This window comes from Setaria italica, chromosome I (assembly GCF_000263155.2).
Source record: "Setaria italica strain Yugu1 chromosome I, Setaria_italica_v2.0, whole genome shotgun sequence".
In the NCBI taxonomy this organism is placed as follows: domain Eukaryota; kingdom Viridiplantae; phylum Streptophyta; class Magnoliopsida; order Poales; family Poaceae; genus Setaria; species Setaria italica.
The window spans coordinates 8,217,822-8,242,282 of NC_028450.1; the positions used below are offsets into that span (position 1 = coordinate 8,217,822).

A 24,461-nucleotide genomic window follows, 5' to 3' on the forward strand; every position below is an offset into this window, starting at 1 on the left:
TCTGATGATATCATCTACTATTTTTCCTATTCGGCAAGTCCTTTTCTGTTCCTCAGTTTTTCCTCCAGTTCATCCATGATTAGAAATTGTAAGAGAGCTCTATGGGCTGCATGAGGTAGGGGGCTGGAGGGCCCCCACATTATACGAAGGACACTCTATTTATATCTGAAAGATTTCACCTCTACCTAAAGGACGGTACATTTTAACTAGACGGAGCTAGATGTACGTATCCGTTCTTATCGTTGGCAGATCCGCGGTCTCCGTGATCGTTGTCGGGCTCGACTCTGCGCTGTCACTAGTGGAGCCATCACCGCGCCACCAAGCGAGCCCTCTAGCAAGAGAGGCTTGACAAGGAGCTGATGGCGAGGCGATTTGCGAGATGCCACCGCCAGCTAGCGGCAGCGCGGGGTCGCCACACCGTGGAGGCGGATGACTTCGGCCAGATCGGCACAGGTACAGTTCCAATCCATCTCTTTCTGTTTTTCCTGTTCGGCAAGTCAGTTTTCGATGAGGTCATCTATTGTTTTTCCTATTCGGCATGTTCTTTTCTCTTCCTCATTTTTTCCCTACTGTTCATTCATGGCTAGAAATTGTAGGAAGGCTCTATGGGTTGCATGAGGTAGGGGGCTGGAGCCCCCCACCCACCATTTTGGAGGATGCAAATTGCAAGATAATTCAGACATCTCAAATGACCCATCAGTACATCAACACAGGCAGCCAGCACTTGTGTTTCATGCCTTGGTCTGGTCAGATCACTCCATCCGGTCTGATAGTCGGCCTGTATGTGCCATCACTGCCCCTGGGTCCCAGTCTCCAAAAACTGCCACTACATACACTACACAGAATGTGCCACCCTTTGTGCTCCTTTTCCTACCCCTTTGGATCATGCAGCAGGTTGACGATGGCGACATAGGCAGTGCACACACCCCAAAACTACGTCTCTCTGAATGTGGACCCCACGCAGTTTCTATGCCCCAAAAGAAAAACTTGCAATGTATGTACATCACTCGTAGTGCTACCACACCACAGGTGGCGCACTCATCAGATCAGGTGTTCTTCTCCAGAACCGAGAGAGCCGGGGCCAGGTAGTTGTTGGCCTTGTCTGGCAGATGAGCCACCTGCAATGGCAACAACCACCTCGTCAGCTCATTCATCAGTAAACCCTTATCAGGAACCAGATTAACATAGTACTACTACTAGTACTTGGTGGTTTTCATCAGGTGGATACTTACGAGTTCATACAGCTCATTCCCTTGCTCCGAGACATGCTCGTAGCACACCTGAACAAAATCAGAGACATGGCTCCCATGTTAGCTCATTGTTACACTGCCGCAAGGATTATCATTCATTCAACCGAGTCGAATGTAACATGGGATGGTTATATCTTACATCGAAGCTCTTGTTCCTCGCCGTCGAATCGTGCAGCGCTTTCACGCAGATGTCCGCCACATCGGCGCAGCTGATGCCCTGCATCGTGAGTTCAAGGCCAACGCGGTTAGCATCTACAGGAACAATGGTAACTGTCTGACGAATCTTGCAGATATCGCAGTATACTGAATTCCACATATCTCACCTGAGAGATCCTGCTCCCTTGGTCGAAGATCAAGGCGCGCTGGCCCCCTGGTTCTTCCTGGAACAGACGAAACGGATGGCATGTTACTATGCAGCATATGGGATTCGGATTGAAGCAATTCAGTGACATCATATTGTTCAGCACTGTATGCATGTATGTATCTAAGGAAATTTGATCTTATGCCATCAACTCATTGTACCTGCAGCAGACCTGGGCGCACAATCGTATATCCGAGGCCAGATCTCCTCAATGCATCCTCTCCAGCCTAGCAAAATTGATGAGGACTAAGCTGATTAACTTTTCTGCATTAGGTGTGCATCAAGGAGAGTTTACAAGTGTATGTGCGTCAAGAACCTTCTTCGCTTTGAGGACTTGTTCTCGCCTGTTGGCTTCAATTCCTGAGCCAGTGCATGAGACCAGCACAATGTCTGTTTCTTGACCACTCTGCAAAAGTAACCACAAAAGTGTAAGGGAAAGAAAATGATCATAACAAAAGGTGGCACAAAGTGAAAACTTACCGGTAAAGCTTTTATAAACTCCATTTTCAGCTCAAAGTTTCTGGGGTCACTAGCTCCTTCAGATGAATCACCAGGTCTCTGCACCAGGTTTTCGTCGGTAACCAGTAAGCCAACAGTTCAGCAGAGCTAGCTTCTGTTGCAATGGAAAATCACAAACCATTTTGTACTGACCTGCTTCTTGGGCTCAAACCTGATGGTTAGTGTGTGCACAAGAAACGGGTCCAGTGGAGGATCCTGTGGGTTTACTGGCCGGAAAGCTGAAAACGGCACTCTTACCTGCACAAAGCAAACATTTTCTCTATATTCAGGAGTGCACAACCAGGTGCCTTAACAGCAGGGATTTATCTTCAGATGTCACTTACCCTGCAAAACCCAACTTTTGTGTTCATCCGGGCAAAATACTTCTTGCTCTGTGAGGTGTCAGCCAGCGGACCAGTCTCAAGAATAATAACATATGATCTTCCATTTCCACCCACCGAAAGAAGCAATCCATCATACCTTCAGGTGGAATAATGCAGCATAATACAGTATACACACGTCAAGATATTGTGACAGCAGACAAATAAGTTGAAATTGAAACAAAATACAACAGGTTGCAATACCTGTCTAGGGTGGAACCCAGAGGAAGCGAAAGCCGTTTAGACATTTCAACGTAGCCACCCCTTGTGAAAACAAACCCTGAAAGTAATGAACTCGAAGTGATTCATAAATCCTATCTCTAATAAACTGCGTAATATCATGCTCTGTGATAGTAGTTAGCAGGTGATACCTGAGAAAACAGCCTGTCCACTTTCTGCAAACTCAAATGACGCATCGGTGCCTCCATCGAATCTAGAAGGGTAGATATCCTGAAAGTATGATCCCTGCCGCACCTCCCATCCTTTCACAGATTTGGCAGATTTGAATTTAGCAATCGTCAGTTTGCTCTTGCTGCTTTTACCAGCCCTTGACTGGGCCAGCTGATTGTAGTAATCCTGCAGAAACAGTTGATAGTTGGGTGAATAACTTAGCAGAAACATGCAGAAGCTACTCTTCCATGGTAATTAGAATGATCAATCATAAGAGATTTTGTTAAGTACCTGGAAAGCCTTGGTAACATTCCTCACTCCTTGGTTATCAACCCTGTTGAGGTCTCCGGTGATAGTAGAACGTGCGGTAGCGCAGTAGATTACCTTGTTGCAACCTGATACAGCAGCCTGAACTGAAGAAGGATCGCCGACATCGCCAACCACGATTTCCACAGACCTCGGAATCATGTCGATCACTTCCGGATCATTTCTCCTGACCAATGCCTGTTGTAGCATTAGCATACGAACTGATGAAAACATTCAGATTTCACAAGAAACTCTATCGAAATTGCGTGACTGAAGATGAACCAAGAGGGAGGAGGGAATGAAGCTATGAAAGTACCTTGACGTTGTACCCGCGGAGCATGAGCTTGCGGACGACGATGCGGCCGATGCGGCTGGTGGCGCCAACGACGAGGACGGTGGTGTCCTGCGCGCCGGGCACGGTGAACTCGCACATGGGCCCGCCGCGGAAGAGGACGGCGGGGTCCTGCTCGGCCACCGCGGCGGAGGAGGCGCTGGACATCTGGCCGAGCCGCGAGAACTTGCGCCACACCTCGTCGAACACCTGCCGGGACCGCCGGCCCAACCCCACCGGGTTCACGATCACGTCGTCCAGCGCCACCATCCCCCTGCCGCCGCCGCTGCCATTCGCCGCCTCCGCGGGCTCGTCGGGGGCGAGCACCGTCATGGAGCCGGACTTAGTCGCCTTCCTGGACCGGCGGTTCCGTGACCTCCGGGGCTTCGCCGCCGCCGTGGTCTCCTTGTCCAGCGTGGCGGACACCGGCGCCGGATTGGCGCTGGCAACGAAGCGGCATGAATTGCCATGGCGCTGCCTGCCATTGCTGTGCGGGAGGCCGAGGAACGCCGAGGACGACGACGTGCAGCGGGGCGCCGCCATGGCAGCCATCCACGGCGTCCTCTCGGGATCGGGAGATGGAGAGCAGGGAGCGTCGCCTGTACGGTTTTGTCCCGGGAGATTCTTGGCTGCCCGCGCGGGATTTTATGAAGAATCAGCGGAGGAATTCTACTCACCACAACAATTCACGGCTTGTAAAAAGTCACTTGTGGAGTGGAAGGATTTCGCGTGGCAGCTGCGTTGGCTGGCAGCTCAAGCTGTGGGTGTGGCTGCCACTGCCGCGAGGCCGTGTGGGGCTCTCGCGGCAGAGGCGGACGCCAACTCGGCAGCGTCGAAGGAGGAATTTTGGAGGGAAACGAAGGGAAATCGTGGTGAGCTGGAGGGAGACGTGGCCGCCTCCGTGCGTCGCGATGGGGCGACGTGGCCTCGCCGGCTTCACTTCTCGTTGATGGCTCCAGTTCTCTTCTTCGTGACAGCAAGAGATTCAAGAACAGTTTTGTGTGCTTCTGATATTTGGGTACGCCGATATGCACGATAATTCTATCATAATATGATAATACAAAGATACACAGTTAAAATATAAAAAAATGATATATGCGAGTTGAATCAGTTAATCATGAACAGCCAGAGCCCAGATGGATGATGAGCAAGGAAGTGAAGGGGACTATTGTATCTTGCAAGGTAATGGTCTTACAGAGTACATGTGCTGATGGTATCCATGGGTGAAGTTCAGGAACTGATGCAGATACAGTGAGATTTTTCAACTAACCTAAGCCTCTAGGTTTCGTGCGGAGGAAAAACGCTGCCATTTTCTCCGGTTGAGGTATTTTTTTCTGGTGATCTGGAGCGCGGTTGCCAGTGTACGTAAGTCACGATCTCATTTCACGTGTGCTCTGGCTATAACAATTCGTGAGCCGATATCCACAGCAATGCTCGAAATTATTCAGGCCTTCTGGATAACTCTGAGCTTCGCACTTCTGCACCTCTGATTTAGTTTTTCCTCCTCTTGAGAAGGGGTTATTGGTCTTTTCGTGAGGACGATCCCGTTCCTTCCTTGCAGTCTCTGGTTAAACCATGGTTCATCTTCATCATCGATGTCAGGGAGTGCCAGGTCGTCTTCATCATCCTCTTCATCATCAGCTTCACCCCCATGGATGAGCTCCAAGAAGGTCTTCTTCACAATTCTGTCCTCCAGGCTGTGGAACGAGATTACAGCAAGACGGCCACCTGTCGCTAGGCAGTCAAAGCTTGAATGGAGTGAATCTTCCAGAACCCGGAGTTCATCATTAACTGCAATCCTGAGGGCCTGAAACACTCTTGTTGCAGTCTTAATCCAGCCCTGCCGTCCTGTAATTTATCAACCCCTCATGAGATTCTTTCCATATATCAATGTCTTGCAAAATTATATTAGTTTTTTTCTTTTGAAAGTTCTATTATATGCTACATAAGTAAATTTGGGAAACTGCAACCACAAAGCAAAAATACAGTACATCTACAAACCAGTACTATTGAGAAATTTACAAAATTTGATCATTCCAGAACAAAAATAAACAACCCCCGCATAATACTGAAAGTAAAAAGATAGTGAAGACTTCTAGTGGCACCATCATACAAGGATTGCACATACCTTTTGAGACGTTACATTTTCTCTGGATTAGTTTGACAAGGTCCCCAGTAGAGTGCAGACCACCCATTTCCCGGGCTTTAACAATTTGCTTCTGAAGGAATTGCCAATTGCTTTCCTCCCCATAATCACGCAGGATACGTCCAACTTCAAGCTCCGGCCAAGAATTCAAGATATCCTCTGCTCTTAAAGTTGCCTGTCTAATCTCATGTATAGGTAAGAGTAGTACAACAATTTGAAGACATTTTTGAACATATATACTGTTTAGTGACTCCAAACATGAACTAACATAATCCTTCTTTCTCGTAAACATAGTTTCAAAACGAAGCAATGACAAAGCAAGTGTAGTTTAAAATTTATAAATTGATTAATGTGACAAAAAAATATATGTATCATTAACTGAATTACAAAATTCCTTGATAGACTTTGTGTGAGTTGGTATCATAAATAGGTGCCCTTAAAGATTTTCAGCTTAAGCTAACTGCCTATATAAGTGCTGCTCATAGATGAAGTAGCATAAGGTAGAAGTCGCCTTAAGATATTCTTCATTGCAACGCTTCAACCTTGCAGCAATAAATGCTCATGGATGACAAATTTTCATAAGCGAGTAGAAGAAAAGACCTGAAAAAGAATAGCAATGTAACACTGACCTTAGGGTCCATGCGCATATCGAGAGGGCCATCCTGGAGGATACTGAATCCTCTGTTTGATCTGTTTACCTGATGGCAGTAACAAGATGATATGTGAATCAGCAAATGGAAAATGCGGAAACCTAATCATCACGTTCATAACTTTTAACTCAGTGACTGACCTGCATGGATGACATGCCAAGGTCAATGAGGATGCCATCAACTCCAGACGATCCAACAGCTAGGCTCTCGTCAACACTACCAAGAACTTGCTTGATGTACTTGAAGTTCTTGACGTGAGTGTAGGCACGCAGCGTTCCCTGCAAGGAACTATCTTCAGCTCCATTTCCTTCCCTACCAGCAAGGAAGGTCTCAATGTGCCCACGACCGATCTCCAGGGCAGTGGGGTCGATGTCCATGCCAACGTACAGCTCCATCTCCGGGTGTGCCTCCATCATCTACTACACAAAGCCGGAGAGGCATTCCATCAGTCAACTCAGCCGCACGAGCATTCCATCGAACACAATGTGGGCACTGGGCAGTAGCAACAGAGGCCACAGCGACAGGAGGAACGGAGCACGAAAGGAAGAGAAAACGCACGGCGAGGGAGTGCCCGGCGGCGCCGACGGTGCAGTCGACGAAGGAGCGGAGCGAGCGGGGCCGGCGGAAGGCGGCGAGGACCTCGCCGAGCAACACGGGGACGTGGTGCGCGTGGCCGTGGCGGCCGTAGAGGTCGGCATCGAAGGCGGCCGCGGAGCGCGTGCGCCGCTTGAGGTGCTCCTCCAGCGGCCGCCGCTGCAGCCGCTCGCCGCCCTTACCACCCGCCTTCGCCTTGGACTTGGCCTTGGTCTTCCCGGTGGCCTTGCAGGTGACTGCGTCATGCTTGCCGCGGCGATGCGGAACCGCGACGGCAACGGCGGCGGCGAGAGGGCGCGCGGGCGCGCGGGGGTGGAGGGCGAGGTGGTGGAAAGAGAAGAGGCGCCGGGCCGCTGCCATCGCCGCCGTGGCCGACGCGAGCACGGCGCGAGGCGTGGATAAAACACGCGGGGAGCGAGCCAGTGCCACGGGGTGTCTCTGCGCCGTCCGATGCAGAAACGGACGGCCCGGATAAGCACTAGTCGTCACAGGTCGCTCGCACTGACTCGCTGATTTAAAAAATTCAGATAGGAAAGTTTTGCATACATTTGTTTGGAGAGAAAAAACGCGTAAAACCCTCTATATCGACGCGCACCACCACAAACATACTTTTCTTTTCCATATAAAAAAGTGTACCATGATTTGAAAAGGTTTTTAGATTCCAAACATCCGTTACTTGTACAATATACAAGAATACTCCCTCCGTATAGAAAAAGGAAGTCGTTTTGGACAGCGACACGGTCTCCAAAGCATTACTTTGACTCCTTATTTTATAAAAATATTTATCAAAAAGTGATATATGTATATTTTTATGAAAGTATTTTTCAAGACAAATCTATTTATATGGCTTTCCAAACTCAACATCTTAAAAGTTATTCATGATTTATATTCCCAATGTTTGACCCAAATCTTGTCCAAAACAACTTTTTTTCCTATACGGAGGGAGTACGTGTTAAATGTGAATGTATTGATAAATCTTTATATACTAACTGTACATATGATTTATCCAATCGTTAGTCAAAATTTACAAGGTTTTTGAGTCTTTGGATCCGATTACGCCTTATATTTTGAAACAGGAGGAATACCCTGTTTTATCTAGTCTAAAAAAACTTACTGACCATTGTTTCTTCACAAATTTTATGGAACCAACATCCTATCCAAGTCTTTTGAAATACTAATCTACTTGGAGAGTTTTCATATCTAAATATGCTTACTAATTATTGGCCAAACTACAGTGTTTGTGCTTCTCAAAATAATAAAGTATCTCTTATTTACTTTCGAACGGGGTATAAAGTTCCAGTTCCATTCACAAGATACCACAAGGATCTGACACAAGTCAAGACTACAAGTACAGACAAGTATACAACAAGCACTGCTGCCTCCGTTGATCACCTGCACCTGAAAGAGCAAAAAACCGGAGCAGTGCAAATTCAAAAAGAGACGAGATGGTGGATTTACTTTGCTTTATACTTTAAACAAAGATGCGTTCTACAAAATGGGGGGCAGAAATAAACAAATACTTGTCCAATAACGCCCGTCCCTTTTACCCTTTTTTAACCTATATCCCTCTCCTGGACTGGGACAAGAAGAAACTGGAGAGGGAAACATCTACACCAAATTTTTCAGCAATACATGACTGACACTGTTCAGGGACACCTATTATACACCATCAGCAAGCAGCAACAAGAAAGATCAGTTCAGCTAGTACAGGTCAAATCAAAGAATCACCACGCCCAAGGGTTGCGTCCTGTCGACGATGACGGCAACGACAACATCAGCACAGGAAGCAGGGTGGAGCTGGTTAGCACTGGAGGGGGTGCAGACAAACAGTTACAGCCTACGGTGCTGCACCCTTCTGCTTCAGCTCTTTTGGAGGAAGGCGCACAGGCTCCCGAGCCTATACGGCCATAGGCTGAGGATGCCCTAGACCTTGGTCGGAAGAATCCATGCGAAGCGGCTGTTCTTTACCTACATCCTATAATTCAACCATCCCAAGCTTTCCCCTTGGTGTGGGAGTGAGGAGTGCAACCCTGCATACTTCCTATCCTCTTTCCACAAAGTATACCTGTACAGACGCGACTACTCATTTGCGGCGACTTCCGCCGCTCTTTGCCTCATCATTTCATTTACAGCAGCCCTCCTCCTGGAATCAGACTGCTGTTGCAACCTTCTAAGGTGCTCCTTGAGATCCCTGTATATTGTTTACCACAAGTGATCAGGTGTTATTGCGGACGATGATGCTACATGCATGCACACAACTGGGCTAGGGAGATGGAACAAAAGTGGAATGAATCAACAAACCTGCACCGCGGCACATTGCAATCTGCATCTTTGCAAGCTCGGGCATGGAGTTGAAGCATGTACCACATTTTCTTGCAAAGGACACACCCTCCTGAAGCACGTGTTTTGCATTGCATCCCATGGCGGAATAGTCCCTTGACTTTCCGGCAGTTAGGATACTGGCAACTACCAGAGCGGCATGTCGATGCATGTACCAGAAGATCAAGCATCTTCCTTAGCTGCAGCATCATGAAAAAGAATCAATTTAGGTATGTGATTCCAGCAAGTGGAAGTGTGACACATGATCAAACTTAAATCACATCTTTTAGCAATGGTGGAACAAGAACATATAACTCGTGGGAACAACTAAAAGAAGGCTTTACCTGTTGAACACGCATTTGCCGAGCTTCTGCATTTTGGGCATCACGGTCTGCAGCTGATGGATGGTTTGTTAACGGGTGAGGATGATTGACCGCTCCCTTTTGGAAACAAGCATTGCACACATCGAAATCTGGACAAACTTCACACCGCCAGCCTTGACCAGTTTCAATATCATGACAGCAGACATTGCATGTAGTGACAAATGCTGGTGCAGTTGGATTGTGTAGGTGGTACAACACCATCATTGATGAATGCTTCGCACGGCGAAGTGTGTCATACTGATAATGGTTTCCTTGACAAAGACTGAGAAATGCCTGCCTGGTGTCGAAAAACTCACTTTCCAAGATGTCATCTCTATCTTTTGTTTCTTTAGGCACCCCGACAATATCAACCTAAAATAGAAAGAATCAAGTAATATTTTAGAGTTTATTTGCTTTTGTTCTATACAGAGAATTAAATGGGTTAGTACCAATCAAGTAATATCTTAAGAGACTATTTGCTCTTGTTCTATACTGAGAATGAAAAGGGTTAGTACCGGATGGAGCATATGTGTGTCTCTACTGTTACTCGGGTGCCTCTCCCTGTCTTCAAGTTGTTGTTCTGCATCATAACACCTGCACCAACAAAAAAATCAATTTCAACAAAAGAACCTAACAAGAACTAATAGTTTATCCATCTTGAAAAAATGTAAACAAGACAAATAATTATAAAAAAAGATTGTGGCATAGCCACCCACAATGTTAAATGAAATAGGTTTAAGAACAGCAATAATGTGGGCGATTAAATTATTGGATTGCTACATTGCCTTGCTGGGTACTATTACCAACCATTACAAGACACTTAGCGGCATTGCCAACCATTACAAGCATTCATGCTTATAAACATTGAACACAGGTACGAATAGGTAAATTATAAATCACATATGTGCTGTCCAGCATGGTCCAATATTGCCAAAGAACTCAACTTACTTGTCACAGATGTAAAAGCTTCTGCATTGATGGCAAACCCAACGTCTTCCTGACACCATAAGGATACAGCAATGACTACATGAATACTGTAAATGGACCATAATGAAATCTTCCTTCATAGGATATATGGTTTCACCAAGCTGCATACACCAAAAATGGATTACGATATATATATATATGCAACCCAAGTAATACAGAATGTAAGTATGTGAACAAATAGACTTAGAGTGGGAGGGAGGGACAGGTGTATACTATGACACCAATCCTATTTCCCGGTCATCCGACCCCCTATCATCGGCCCAGTCACCAATGTGGCAGTTATAGATTGGAAGGGAAGGCGCATGCGGAGCTGCGGACCACAGCGACGTATCGCTACAGTATTTGCTACAGGTATCACTGCAGTATATGCCACAGGGATTGCTACAGTACAAAGTCAAATCTATGAACACATTTATCTTTTAAATTGTAAGTTAGTTATTAAATCTGTTCGAACCATTTTGCTATTTAGAATTAATACAATAAAACAAGATCATAGATTAATATATTTTGAGGTTTTGAAAAAAAATATTTTTCAATGTAGAAATAGAGCATTGGGGCATTCTTTTATTTGCTTGGAACATTTTCATTTGTTCTCGAAACAATCCCTATTTTGTATGGAATTTTTTTTCTGGTTCAGAATATTTTTCCCCAGAATATTTTGTTTTGTTCTCAGAAAATTTTCTGTCTTTGATGGAACATCTTTATTTCTTACCCGGAATATTTTTTTCTTAGAACATTTTATTTGTTCCAGAAAAATTTCTTTTTTACCAAAATATTTTTTCCTCAGAACATTATTTTGTGTTCAGAATATTTTTTTACAACTTCATTTGATGGCCCAACTAATAGACTCACCCATACTATAGAGCATTAGTAAGAACTAAGGGCCTGTTTGGATCCAAGTGCTAAAGTTTAGCACCTTTATGCATTAGCCCATCCAAACGGGAGGGCTAAACTTTAGCCCATCCCAAAAAGGTGCAAAAAGCATTAGCCAGTGGGGAGGAGCTAGTGGGTGCTAATGGCTTGTGAAAAGACAAAACGGGAGAGGGGGGGTGGGGGGGGGGGGGAGGTGAGGAGATAAAGGGGCAAAAGTGACATTTCATGGACTTTAGCTCTATCCATTAGCCATGTCTCCAAACAGGAGTGCTAATGGCTAGAAATGCTAAACTTTAGCAATAGCACATCCAAACAGGCCCTAAGAAGCACACACAAATCAAAGGAAAAGTTTACCTTTTGCATCAGCATAGCATCCTTGGAAGCACTCCCGCTGAGATCTGTGTGGCCAGCAGCTTTAAGAGCTCTTTTTGTAATAATCTTCTTTGTCTTACTCTTCTTCTGAAGCTTGCGGTCATCTTCTTCTTGAAGGAGTTGAGTGATCATATCTTCTGCAGCTCCTGGCCAATAATCTCCATCAAAGTACGGCAAGCGAGCAGCAGTCACCTTCGCCTTGCATTCCCCCATAGTAATGAAGAAATGATCATAGAGATTGGTCAGCTCAACAACAATTTCCTCCTTAGAAGCTTTACGCAGCATGGCCAAGTACCTGAGTGTCGAAGATATTAGAAATGAAGGAGGTGCGATAGGCAAGAAGAGTAGCAAACCAATGTCTTACCACTCACGCAGTTTGTCAGATTTTGGAGTCTTTTGAATCTCAGGATGGCAATATAAGATGTAATCTTCACCCTTCAAAGGTGGGCAAGCCCATATGTAACAGCTTGTGAATCCCCGCTGCTTACAGTATTCAAGATATCCTATCTGTAAACATTGATGACAAATTACACAAAAAACAATTGCTTGCTCAAAAGGGAAAAAAAATCCCATCAAATGTTTTTATACAGTTTTGACCAGCCTGGTAAAACAATGGATTCGTATTAGTCACAAAAAAATCAGCGTAGATGGTAAATTACCAGAATTTCATGATACACGAATGTACGTAAGGCCTCTCCAGACACTGTTTTAATCTCAGGTCTGAAGTACTTAACAGAATCCAAGTATGACAAATAAACACGGCGCTGGTTTGGGAAAGAGCACTCTGCACCAAATTCTTGAACATACATTCCAAATAGGCATACTTCCACACCTTCTATTTTCTGGAACAAGAGAACAGCCTGCCAACATTTCACAAAGATAGGTCGCAGAAATTAGTGTGTGCGTGACCACAATTCAGGCTTCAAATGGCAAGAACTAATTCTTACCTTGGACTTGTAAGGGAACTCCTTAGGGTAGTTGTCTTTTGAAAAAATTTCCAAAAAACGTGATTTAACCTCCAGCTTCTTATCCACAGATGAAACAACTCTGACCACAAGACCTTCCGCTCCAGGAATCTAACAAGGAACATTTAGAAGTAAAGTTGCTGGACACTATACGAGGAGTCAAACTTGCTGAAAAAAAATACTAGACAGTACATACACATGGAGAACAAGCACACAAAGTAAATAACTAATTGTATACCAAGGTAATTTGCCTGCTATCTAGCATGTCATCCTATTATAGCCCAAATAATAAAACCTGAGCACTTCATGGAAGCTGCATCAGTACAGAGGGGGGAAAAACTGGTCATGTGCGACAGTTCTTTATCCATTTTACCTACTATGGTGGTGTTGGTTGTAGGGGGCAAAGCACTATCCGCAGTAAGCTTATATTCTTATATACAGACAGCACTCCCACCTCCCAATCAAAGGCTACTATCTCGTTAATAAATGACAAAGAACCGCACCAACAGAAATATAATTGTAATGCTTACTGAATAAAACTTTATCTTTATAAGCAAAGCTCATTGTGCTTGAATCTCCAAATTGCAATAGAGAAACTGCCTTTCCACACTACGGAATTGGGAAATCAGGTAAAATAAGCAAAGCTCATTTGCTTGAGTCTCCAAATTGTGATAAAGAAACTGCTTGTTGATTTTTATTGACTATCTTGTACTTTGCCAATTTAATTCTTCATATTATAAGTCTTGGACAATTAGCAGAATAAATGCAAATATGGGTTATATATATGTTCAAATTTTGATTTAATTGGTATGCTTTCCTCAAGTCACTTAAGGTACAACCAAGCTCTAACTTCCCAGGTGGTCTATTCAGCATATCAACCTTCCACGGATAAGGTCTAATCCCACTAACCTCATCAATATTTTTCCCGGCAGCAGCTGCACGGTCCTGTTTCTCCTGCTTAAGCCGTTTAAAGAGCCGATCTTCTATATGATCACTAAGAACAGTTCTTGGCAGGTCTTTTGCCCCAAGAACAGCACTCTGTGGTAAAGGCTTGCGTAGCCCACATTTCACCTCCTCAACATAGCAATTGGGGCAAGTATATTCAGCTTGTCCTCCATCATTTCTTCTGCCATTAAATAGAGCACAAATTTGATGTTGCCAGCATTCGCACTTGTCACACTGAACCCACTGCAGAATGCACCATTTGAAAATGTTTAGCACGGAACAAAAATATCAGAAACTGTGAGCTTTGATGATACGATCGTATCAATGGAAATAACGGACTTACCCATTCTTCCGTTTCCTCATCATTTCTTTTTTTCTCTAATTTGGCCTTCAAAAATGCTTGGCCCTCAACCTCAATAGTCTCACCACGAGACTCATTGTAACAAGGGATACAGAAATAATGGCGTGTATCACCAGTACCTACAGTGTAGTATGGTGCATTTCGCTTTATCCGAGCTCCACAAGGAGAACAATATATTGGTGGAGGTTCGAAAGTAAGTTTCTCCACTCTACAGAGCTGGCAAGAGTTCTCATTCTCAGAGTGACCAATAGCTTGATTCTTTTCAGCTTTAGCCTTACTCTGTCAAATGATGGAACATTTAAACATTAGTTCCTCCCATAAATAAACTGTACGGTTAAGGCACAAGTTTACCAGAAGCATTGTAAAACAGCAGTATGAACAAAGAGTAAATTGTTGTATTTGCAAAATAGTACAGGATAAAAATCAGCCCTAATTTCTGACAACAGAGGGTATAATGTTTTTTTCTGTAAGATATATAGCACAAGTTGCAATGTTCTAGAACCAAAGAATACTTTTCCACAACTCCCCATCCATCTTGGAAAACAAGGATGGGACTAAAATCAAAGTCCCATTTAGTCCTTGGCAGGTAAAGAATTTTCTCTGAACTTACTAAGTAGTACCTTTAATTATATTCTACTCCCTCCATCCCAAAATAAATCAACTTCTAGCCAATTTCAGGCAAATTAGTATACTGGAGAAATGACCTTAATGCACTTTATTTATACCATGTTCCTTCTTTAAGGTTATTGTGATCAATGCTAACTGTTCGCTGGCCAAGGCATAACTTAATCGCTGATCACCATAAATGATACAGGAGTTGAAGAGGATTCAATGAATGCAGAGTCTTTTCAAGGACAAATTAATGGGGTGAGTGGTGCATGAATACAATGGAGTAGTTAAAGGGAGACTAGGCTTGATGTTGATTTATTTTGGGACAATTTTTTTGGCTACAAGTTGATTTATTTTGGGACTGGGTAGTTAACACAGTAGAAAGAACGGGTCACTTTATGTAAAAAAATCATACCTGACCAACCCACAACCTCAGACTGTCAATATGTTCCTTTATTTGCTCTGGAGTGAACAATTCAGTCAATGAGACACCTTTTATTTTTGGTTTTCCTGATTTAGACACTGTGGCATCTGCTGGATCATCTGTTTCATTCTTAACCTCAAGAGCCGTTTCACTTGTCTCTTTATCAATGGACAAGTTTTCTTGCTTGATATGAGAGTTCATCTCATTGGGAACACCACTAATCATATTATGCCTTGTAGTCACATTTCCATCAATACCATAACCAATTTTTATGGGCTTTTGCGGAGCTCGCATGTCAGCCTTTATATCTACCTCCCGTTTCGGATATGTTGCTCTGTTACTGTGCTCAAGCTCAGGCTGTGTTTCCTGCAGTACAAAGCCTGGGTTTACATGAGGATTGGAGGTTAGAGAGATATCATTCGCTGGAGCACTGGGTGATGGAGGCTGCATTTTCAAACGTTTTGGTACAGATGGTTGATCATCAAATACTTCAGCTGACACTGGGTCAACATCCATTCTATCACCTTCTACCCCATTCATGATTCTTTGGGTCACATTTTGTTGAGCAAGTTTTCTAGACTCAAGAGCTTTTTGCTTAGCTGCCTGTTCAGTTGATTGGCGCAAAAACTTCCTTACAACGCTGCATACAGGACACTGCTCATCGACACAAGTTTTATAATGGTGAGACACCATTTTTGACCTACTGCAGCTCCTGTACGAACAATCTTTTCTTTGACAGTTCTGAAAATGCTTCAAAAGCTCTTGCACCTGAACACAGCCATGGAACTTACAACTCCCAACAGGATATGTGCATGATTTTGCATGAAACAGTAACAGCAACCACCTTATCTGACGGAGGTAATGGATATTTCCAGTGACCTGCTCAAATCCTCCAGCTAGGGGCTTTGGCACTGCAGGATCAATTGAAGTCACAGTGCAATGAGAAAGACGCCAATCAGATGAAAATGGTTGTTGCACCCCATCCTGGGCCATGGTACTTTGACAAAAATCTTCATGTATTTGCTTTTCAAGTGATGAATTAGTAGTCACAGGAGCCTTTTCCGTTGTTTGTGGCTGCCACTGAGGCCGCAGAATTTGCTCTGTCTGTGATCCTTTCAGCACGTAGCTTACATCATTGGAACCGTCATCAAGCTGCGGATTAGAGGGCAACAATTGCTGTGAACCATGTGAGGCAGAAGCATGAAAATTTTGAGAGCCGGATAGATGACCAAACATCTGCCCTCCTTTAACATTGTCAAGAGCATTTCTTTGCTGGTATTGACCCTGGAAGCTTGGAATATCAACAGGATCACTAGCTTGTGAAGATACCAATTCAGTGTGTGGCAGAGTCCCCTGTTCTGACAGTTGCATTGAATGGCTGGAAGCCATTTGAGACTGTTTAAAGGAATTGCTCCTCAGCATAGCCTGCTGATGCTGTGGATTTGGCTGCTGTTGACTTATATGATACTGATTTTGAACAAACTGGGAATTAGGCTGCACCTGATGTTGCGGCATTGAGTGCTGGCGTATTAGTTGGTCATGAGTCAACTGTGATGACTGAAAATTCACCTTTTCTGGTTGATCCAAAACCTCAGTTTTTATCTGAGGCTGTGGTTGAATGGACTGAATGTTTAACTGATTGTTAACCAACATTGGATTCATTCTTGATCTAGACTGCAAATTTGCAACATTCATGCTCTGACTATTTGCTGTGGTTAAAGGTGTAGAGCCAGTAGCATAAAAGCTGCCGGAACCAGCCATATCAACTGATGCTGCACACACAAAAATTGCAGTTTATTTCATTGCAATGCCACAATTTCTTAAACTAAATACATGAAAAATTACTCAATTAGAAACAGTGATGGCAAGTTTAACAAAATGAAGTTGTACCGCCTCCCTAAGTACAGATCATAGGTGTATGCTTAAGAACACTCTAGAGCCCTCTATTATGTACTACTGAAAGGAGGGATGCAATGTTGCCACTATTTAGAATCGTTTCATTAATTACAATAATAATAAGCTATAACACTGGTTCAAACTTCAAAGCTAAACAGAGATGGACTTAAATAATTATTGAATTATCGACAGCAAAACGGTACACGCCTACAAGCCACCATCTGAAGATATTCAGACTGGCCCTACAGAGACTAAATCGGTAAAAGTATCATCACACTCTTTGGGTCAAGCTACACACTAGTTTGTAGGCTGGCAGTCCCAGCAGCAAGGAACTGTAAGAAGCAGCAAGTGCTATTTTTCTGTGTTCCCTAACTGGCAAAGAATAATCCAACTAGTTAGTTCGGGGACACAGGCACTGGCGAATCTGGGGGGTGGGACGGATGGGCCGTGGCCCACCCTAAGATTTGGCCGAAAGACTCCCAACCCCTGGATTTTGCAGCCGCTGAACGAGCCAGCCAGGCAGTTGGCACCCTGGATTCCTCCCGATCCCTGTGACTCGCGCATGCTTTCGGCAATTTGGGGGCAATTGGTGGTGCCACGGCGGCCCCCTGCCGACCGCAACCGGTGGTGGCCGAGGTCAGATTAGGTGCCGGCAAGGTGGCGAATCGGCTATGGAGGGAGGCACAGGCACTGGGGCACAGGCATGTGCTACGCTGCTGTAACTGCGAATTGGTGACGCACTAGCAAAGCTGTGCAGGGGTGCAGTAAGACAGAAAACAAGATCCTTAACTGCTTCACGCTTTTGTTCGCATTGTAATTTGTTTATTTGCAGGCACCAAGGAGCAAGCTAGCAAGGTAATTCACTAATTCGCAATGCAATTTGGCAGCTTGCATAATGGTAGTCATGGTACACATTCACTAATTCGTAGTGCAATTTTGTAGTTTGTTTAAAACAAAAAAGGATGAAGTTTACGATTTGGTTTACTTCCTTTTCAAAAAATTTGCCATATTGAACCACCGTTAATTAAAATCCTAGATTCGCCACTGGCGACAGGCAACAATAGACTTAAATGATGACACTATACAGGTTCAAGTTTGAACTATAGAATCATTGCAACTTTCTGATTGGTGTTCTTTGCAAACATAACGTCAGTTTATGGCTTACAGGACAATCATCCATAAGATGGCAGTGAAAAGAGGATGGATATGCCAAAAAGACAGCAAGCTTACTCGGTATTCTCTGCTGAGAGCGCTGATTGAATTGTTGCTGCAGAGGTTTGGGCGAACTGCCATAGGGGGGTATGTTCATATATGCTTCTGGTGCCGTAGTCCTGTTTGTTAGCTGCATGTTTGACCCATGCAATCCAATTCCACCATTCATGTGCCCATCTGATAAACCATATGCAGATGAGTTGTCCAGCATGCTTGAATGTATTCCAGAATTACTGTGGCCCCCAATGTGCTGAATTTGATTGCTATTTTGGTTGCTAGAAAATTGCTTCTGGTGCTGCATATGTGGTGCCACAGCTGAATCACCATTGAAATATCCAGTTCCATTTGAATACTCAGGATTGACAGGTACATTCTGTTGATTACTGAATCCTGGAGTTGGGATCATATGAGGTAGTTGTCGCTGAACACCAACTGAACCCATTGCTGATTGGATGCTATTTGGGGTAGAATTTTGTGTAATGGTGTTATTTGAATGCTGGTACCCGTTAGACATAGAGCCTGCACAAAGGAATTAAGAGTGATCAGGGGAATATAAAGAGACTGGCAAAACAAAACTAAGAATATATGGTGAGCAAGTTAGGCACTGCATATGCTTCCGCTTCCTGGCTTCTTGCTAAAATGATCAGATCTATTCCGAGACAACACAGAGTAAAAAGGAATGCTCCTGGTTGACAGATGTAGCCAACACATATATTTTAGTATAAGACGAATAAGCGAGACCCTCAAAAGAAGTGTGCCCTTTTTAGCATGCAGATGCTAGATCATAGATAGAGAAGAACTTCAGGTAACGGAAAACACAGGGCAAAGTACTTAAAATAATTATGTGCACCTGGCATCGAGGTACCCATGTTGGCATTCTGAGGAACCATGCCTGCACCAGATGATGAAAGAGTATTGTTGTCTGAGACATAAGGAACCCTAGAATTTCCACTGGTGCCTTGTGTCATACCAGGTGTTGGAATCATCGTTCCATAGCCAGAGGAAGATGCTATTTGCCTTGACATTTGTGGGTTTTGTTGATTTTGTTGGTTCTGAGCACTCAGGGTCTTAATAGCAAATTGCAATTGTGGCTCAACTGGTCCATTCATCATATTGTAGTATTCATTCTGCTCAAACAATACCAGGATTAAAAAAGATCGAAATGATGAAACAGCAAGATTTACTTTTGCTCCCCAGAAAAGTACTTGATTGCTAGCAGACCAAAGCGCAAAAGCAAAGGGAAGGCGATAGAAGTACCCTATTTGGGAATTTCCTAAACAGCATCTCCTCGAGCCGCTTCGCCAGTTCCGGCAACCGCTTCCGCCACTCAGCTGATAATTGTTTCCTTCCTAGACACTCGAATCTGCCGATTCAAGGATAGGCAAAAAAAATCAGTCATATACCAGGTTGAAAAAATTTGGGGGATTAGGAAGGGGATTTGACTAGTTTCAAAATGTAAAGGGAAGTCAATAACATAAGTAGTGCATCCATTGCCGCCTTCGAATTTATTGAAAGGAATATAACATTAGCTGTACAAAGATTGATATGGTAATATTTATTGCCGGCGTATCTTAACAATTGGATTCGCTGCTTAGTATCAGGATGGATATGCCACCGTTCTGCCAGCCGAGACTCACTAACTCAGTACAATTAATACCCTGGCTAAAAAATAGTCTACTTTAGTCGAGTCAACAGTAGTGGACACTTACATCCTATCGCGCATAGTGGTGCGTAGCATGACAAACTGCTGGTCTGTTCCTGTGAGGGACGCCATATCCTGCATCGGCTGGTGCTGCTGGAGCCCGTCGGCACCGCCAACACCAACGCCGACACCGCTGTTGGCGACCTGATTCATCTGCGCTGCCTGCCCGGACATCTGCCCGGACAGGTGGGCAGCCTGCCCCACATTCATCTTCGCTGCCAGCCAAACCTCAGGTCATCCCGCACAGAGCCCCTGGATGCAGCGGGCCCAGATGAGCAGGTGTGAGCTCACACGTTAGAAAAAATTTCCGAATGAGCAAACTTTATTTCAGCACACGCTGCAATAGCAGTAAAATGATCTATCTTTCGCTGAATCCGATCTAGAACGCTTCCCAATTGAGCAGAAACAGCACTGTACCAGCGGTGTCATGCGTCAGCGCAGCACGAGCGAGCGCTGGCGCCCACGCGGGGGGCAGCTGGCGACGACCATGCAGCAGCGATCAGACGCCGCGCGCGCCGGTCCGGGGCCGCGGGGGGCGCCGGGGCGTGGAGCCGGGCCCGCGAATTGGGAGGGACCCGTGGGGTCGGCCCGCCCGAAACCCTAGAATCCCCGCGGGGCCACGCCGGGGGGCGGCGGCCGGCGGTGACCGCTGCGATTCGGAAAGGGGAAGGTCGTACGGCGGCGAGCGGCGGCCGGCGGCGCTTGCCGGGGCGGCGGGGGTCGCGGATTCGGAGGAGGTCGGGGGAGGTGGAGGGGGATTTGGGGGAAAATTGTCGGGGCCGAGCGACGCGGGGAAGGAGAAGGGGGAGGAGGCGTCGACCAATCGCGGATCTGCGCTGATTCGGGCGCGGCGGGTCGCTGCGGGTGGGCCCGGGGAGCGGCGGCTCTAGGCTCTGGTGCAGGGCGGGGGGTAAATGATTGGGTGCAAAAATAGCAAGCAGAGAGGAGTGAGCGAGCGAGAGAGACTGCGGCGGGTGCATTTCACACGTGCGCCATCGCCGCTCGTTAAGGCTGTTAAAAAGGATCGCGTGTCTCTTGTCTCGTTTCTGTTATACAACGTCATGTAAATGTTTTTTTACCGTTAAGTTTTATTACAGGATTTGCAGCCGTGCGAATAGCAATGGGTGGTCAGGGACATATTTCAAGGAGAGATAGATCTTTACCACTTCAAGCATGTACCTTGCCATACGTATTTGAACATTTAATGAGTACTGAGTTATGTTAATAACATATTTTACGTAATTGGTGGTGCATCATCCAACTATTTTTATGAAACGATCTCATTTCTTATGTGTACTTATATGGTTATATGACGTATGATCCCGTGTGTAAAGTTCCACGACAATTAGTTTACGGTGGTGTGGTGTGGTAAATTTGAACGTAAATCACCCACTCATAGTTGGATTACGTGTCTCTTGTCTTCATTTCATTATCTAACGTCAACGTTAGGTAACCTTTTTTTTATGATCTAGTGTAAAAGTTTCTGCATGATTTGCAGTGCTTGCAAATAGCAATGGATGGTTAGGTGACATATGTGTTTGACACACGACGGAATAATCGCCAAGCATGCAGGTTGCCATACGTGTTTGAACACTTCTAAGTCCTAAGCTATGCTCATGGTATATTCTACGTAATTGGTGATGGATCATCCAACTATTTTTACGAAACGATCTCCTTTCTTATGTGTGTACTACTTATATAGATATATGACATATGGATCTCGTGTGTAAGGTTCCATATGGATCTCGTGTGTAAGGTTCCACGACACAGGCAGTTCATCGTATGTGGTGTGGTAAATTTGGACCTAGATGACCCACTCATAATGTGGGGACCTCGGTGAAAATCACCTAAGGGCAAATACATTGGTGAGAGGAGGGAGAGGGAGTGAGCGAGAGAGACTAGAAGATCGTCGTGTTTCTTTTTTACGTTTCTGTTATCTAATGTCAGTTAACTGTTTTTTACCATTCTAGTGTAAAAGTTTCAGCGGGATTTGTAGCGCGTGCGAAGAGCGATGGATGGTCTAGGTGACATCTTTCGAGGAGAGAGATGGATCTTCACCACTTGTGTTGTAGCAGTGGTTGACACCCAACAAATTAATCGTGGAGCACACAACTTGCTATACATGTTTTGTTTGAAAACTCTTGAGCCATGCTGATAGCATATCCTACGTAATTAGTGATGCATCATCCTGCGATTTTATGAGACAGTCTTATTTCTTATATTTATTTATACTAATTTATATATATACGAGAAATAAAGGCGTAGATGGATCGATCCATTTCATTCTTCAAACAACATAAAAATCTAAGTGAATGAATGATATAAAGCATCTCGTTCTCAAACGGGACACCTCTAAAAAAGAGAGAGCTCAAAACATAATTTAAGAATGTGGGTCCCACGTGTAAGGGTCCACATTGCTACGTAGTTAGCTCGTGGGATGTAGCGTGGCTAATTTGGACTTGGATGATCGATTTAGATTTAGATACGCGCTAATTTGAACTTGGATGATCGATTTAGATTTAGATAGTGTCGGAATGGATCCATAAATGCAACTTCATAACGTGGGATCAGGTTAAGAACCGCCTAATAATAGTGTAGAGACATGTCATGAAATTTACTCTTTTCGATTAACAACTATTCAAATATGAAACATACTACTACGAAGCAAATCAGGAACTTAGGAAGCGCTTGGAGACATCATACTGAGAACCTTATTGGTGAACCTGAGTGTCAAGATCTAACAATCAGGAGCCCTGATCCACTAGATAATTACTGTAAATAACTGCAGAAATGATGAATCTGCGGAAGTAAAGTGGCTAACCATAAGGAGAAAGTAAGAACAGAAAGGAAATGGTGTTCCATTCGTCCTCATCTATCCATTCCGGCGCACTGGGCTTACAAGCCCCTGCTACTCCCGGTTAAACCATATCACATCAAAGTCAAACAGATTTTTAACCGCCACATAATACAATAGTAAACATAATATCCACCACTTATTTTTCACTCAACGACGATAAATACAATAGCTGTTTCAAAAGTAATAAACTGCATTCCTACAGGCAGTGCACCTTCGTGCAAAAGACGCCTTCTGCAGGCATCCAGTCTTCCCCAGCTGATTCAGTCCTCATGCTTAACTCAAAGTGATCTTGACACCTCCATCATAGCGCGGTAGTGATTCTGCATGAGAAAAAGAAGCTCATGATAAATTATCACATTTCTGGTCTTTTCTTTGGATAAGGATTATTCTGCTTGCTCCCCATCTTTGCTGCAAAAGTCAGAATGGATCCACATATGCTGAGAATGACAAATTCGGACTATATTTGTGCTTCTTCAGTCGTCCAGTGTTGTCAAATTGAATCTAGATGCTATGAATGCAAGCAAGGATAGAACAGACGAATTAGTACAGAATTTCACCTGTCCTGACGAGCTCATCAGCATTTTCGTTCTGCATATCAGCCAGGAGCGATGCAAACTGCTCATAGAGACCAGCATGGTGGTTCTCATCCTGTAACATGCAACAACATAAATCGAGAACAGCTTGTTTCAAACAGCATTTTTTGACATAGAACATATATTCTATGCCAGTGGGTCTTCGGTTGTAGCTCTAGCTAGAATATCAGTCACACCACGAGCAATAACTTACCCAAACTCCATGGGAAGAGGTCAAGCGAACCCATCTTTAACTATAGGAATATTTTTATTTATTTTCACCGAAAGATTTCCCAGTCCAAACTTAAACCATATCAAAACATCTAGATCTAATCTATTAATCTTTTTCCCATCTGTCTCACACAGCCCTCATGCCATAGGACATTTCATCCTTAACAAAAATCTCAATTGTTTTTGAGCCAGGACTAAAGCCTCTTTAGTCCCGATTCTAAATTTTGTAGTCCATAGAGACAACTTTAGTCCCGGTTGGTGTTACAAACCCGGACTAAAGCCTCCGAGGGCTTTAATTAGGTCACGTGTTACCAATCGGGACTAAAGGGTCCCCCACGAGTTACTACAAAAGGATTGCATTCTCACTCAGTCAGATGTGCTGTGTAGGTGAGATGGTAAGGAAGCTACGCGTGAGGCTTGAGATCATGGGTTCGAATCCCATGCACCGAGCACGCGCATATTTCGCATGAGAAATCGCGTGACTTGTGACTTGCGACGTGCGTGTGCGGGTGAAAGACCCGGGACTAAAGGTGGGGACTAGATTGATTAGTTCCGGTTGGAAAAATTGAGATATATAAGATTTACTAACCGGGACTAATGCTCGTTTTTCTACCATGTCACCACTTTGCCAACATGTGCAATGAGTTGAGAGGCAAGCTGAATATCCACGTCACGGATAATGGTGTTGACCCAGGAGTCAAAATTACAAATATTTTTTTCGTTCCGGTCAAATTTTGGAATGTAATGTGCTAAAACAAATACCGCCAGATGACGATGCTGTCTCCCTTGCCATTTGTGGGTCCTGTTGATTTTGCTGCTTCCGAGCCTTGTAGGTCTTAATAGCAAACAACAGCTGTGGTTCAATTGG

General features: G+C 44.5%; 3 protein-coding genes across 4 annotated transcripts; all 3 read right to left on the bottom strand.

The window, feature by feature from the left end:
* Positions 1-606: 606 nt before the first annotated feature.
* LOC101760180 lies at positions 607-4,310 on the bottom strand. Its single transcript, XM_004951889.4, has 13 exons — positions 3,502-4,310; positions 3,171-3,383; positions 2,861-3,065; positions 2,694-2,769; positions 2,454-2,589; positions 2,263-2,367; positions 2,092-2,169; positions 1,928-2,017; positions 1,773-1,838; positions 1,574-1,630; positions 1,390-1,467; positions 1,233-1,280; positions 607-1,118 (listed from the first exon to the last, which is right to left on the bottom strand). The coding sequence occupies exons 1-13, from the start codon at positions 4,066-4,068 to the stop codon at positions 1,047-1,049; spliced, it is 1,791 nt and encodes a 596-aa protein (XP_004951946.1). The 5' UTR covers positions 4,069-4,310; the 3' UTR covers positions 607-1,046.
* A 279-nt stretch (positions 4,311-4,589) lies between these two features.
* LOC101760585 (ribosomal RNA small subunit methyltransferase H) lies at positions 4,590-7,335 on the bottom strand. Its single transcript, XM_004951890.3, has 5 exons — positions 6,871-7,335; positions 6,453-6,728; positions 6,292-6,360; positions 5,645-5,837; positions 4,590-5,364 (listed from the first exon to the last, which is right to left on the bottom strand). Exons 1-5 carry the CDS (start codon positions 7,264-7,266, stop codon positions 4,961-4,963), a joined length of 1,338 nt encoding a protein of 445 aa, XP_004951947.1. The 5' UTR covers positions 7,267-7,335; the 3' UTR covers positions 4,590-4,960.
* Positions 7,336-8,335: 1,000 nt separating this feature from the next.
* Positions 8,336-20,780, bottom strand: LOC101760993 (probable histone acetyltransferase HAC-like 1). Of its 2 annotated transcripts, XM_012847638.2 has the most exons (18): positions 20,351-20,780; positions 19,941-20,185; positions 19,489-19,594; positions 19,202-19,358; positions 19,082-19,123; positions 18,250-18,750; positions 15,115-16,895; positions 14,073-14,369; positions 13,694-13,972; positions 12,767-12,895; positions 12,479-12,679; positions 12,184-12,326; positions 11,802-12,114; positions 10,536-10,675; positions 10,103-10,181; positions 9,570-9,959; positions 9,208-9,425; positions 8,336-9,097 (listed from the first exon to the last, which is right to left on the bottom strand). In XM_012847638.2, exons 2-18 carry the CDS (start codon positions 20,141-20,143, stop codon positions 8,986-8,988), a joined length of 5,091 nt encoding a protein of 1,696 aa, XP_012703092.1. In that variant the 5' UTR covers positions 20,144-20,185; positions 20,351-20,780; the 3' UTR covers positions 8,336-8,985. The 2 variants fall into 2 exon arrangements, with proteins under 2 accessions (XP_012703092.1, XP_004951948.1); XM_004951891.3 differs by having other exon boundaries at positions 19,082-19,358; positions 20,351-20,779.
* Positions 20,781-24,461: the final 3,681 nt, after the last annotated feature.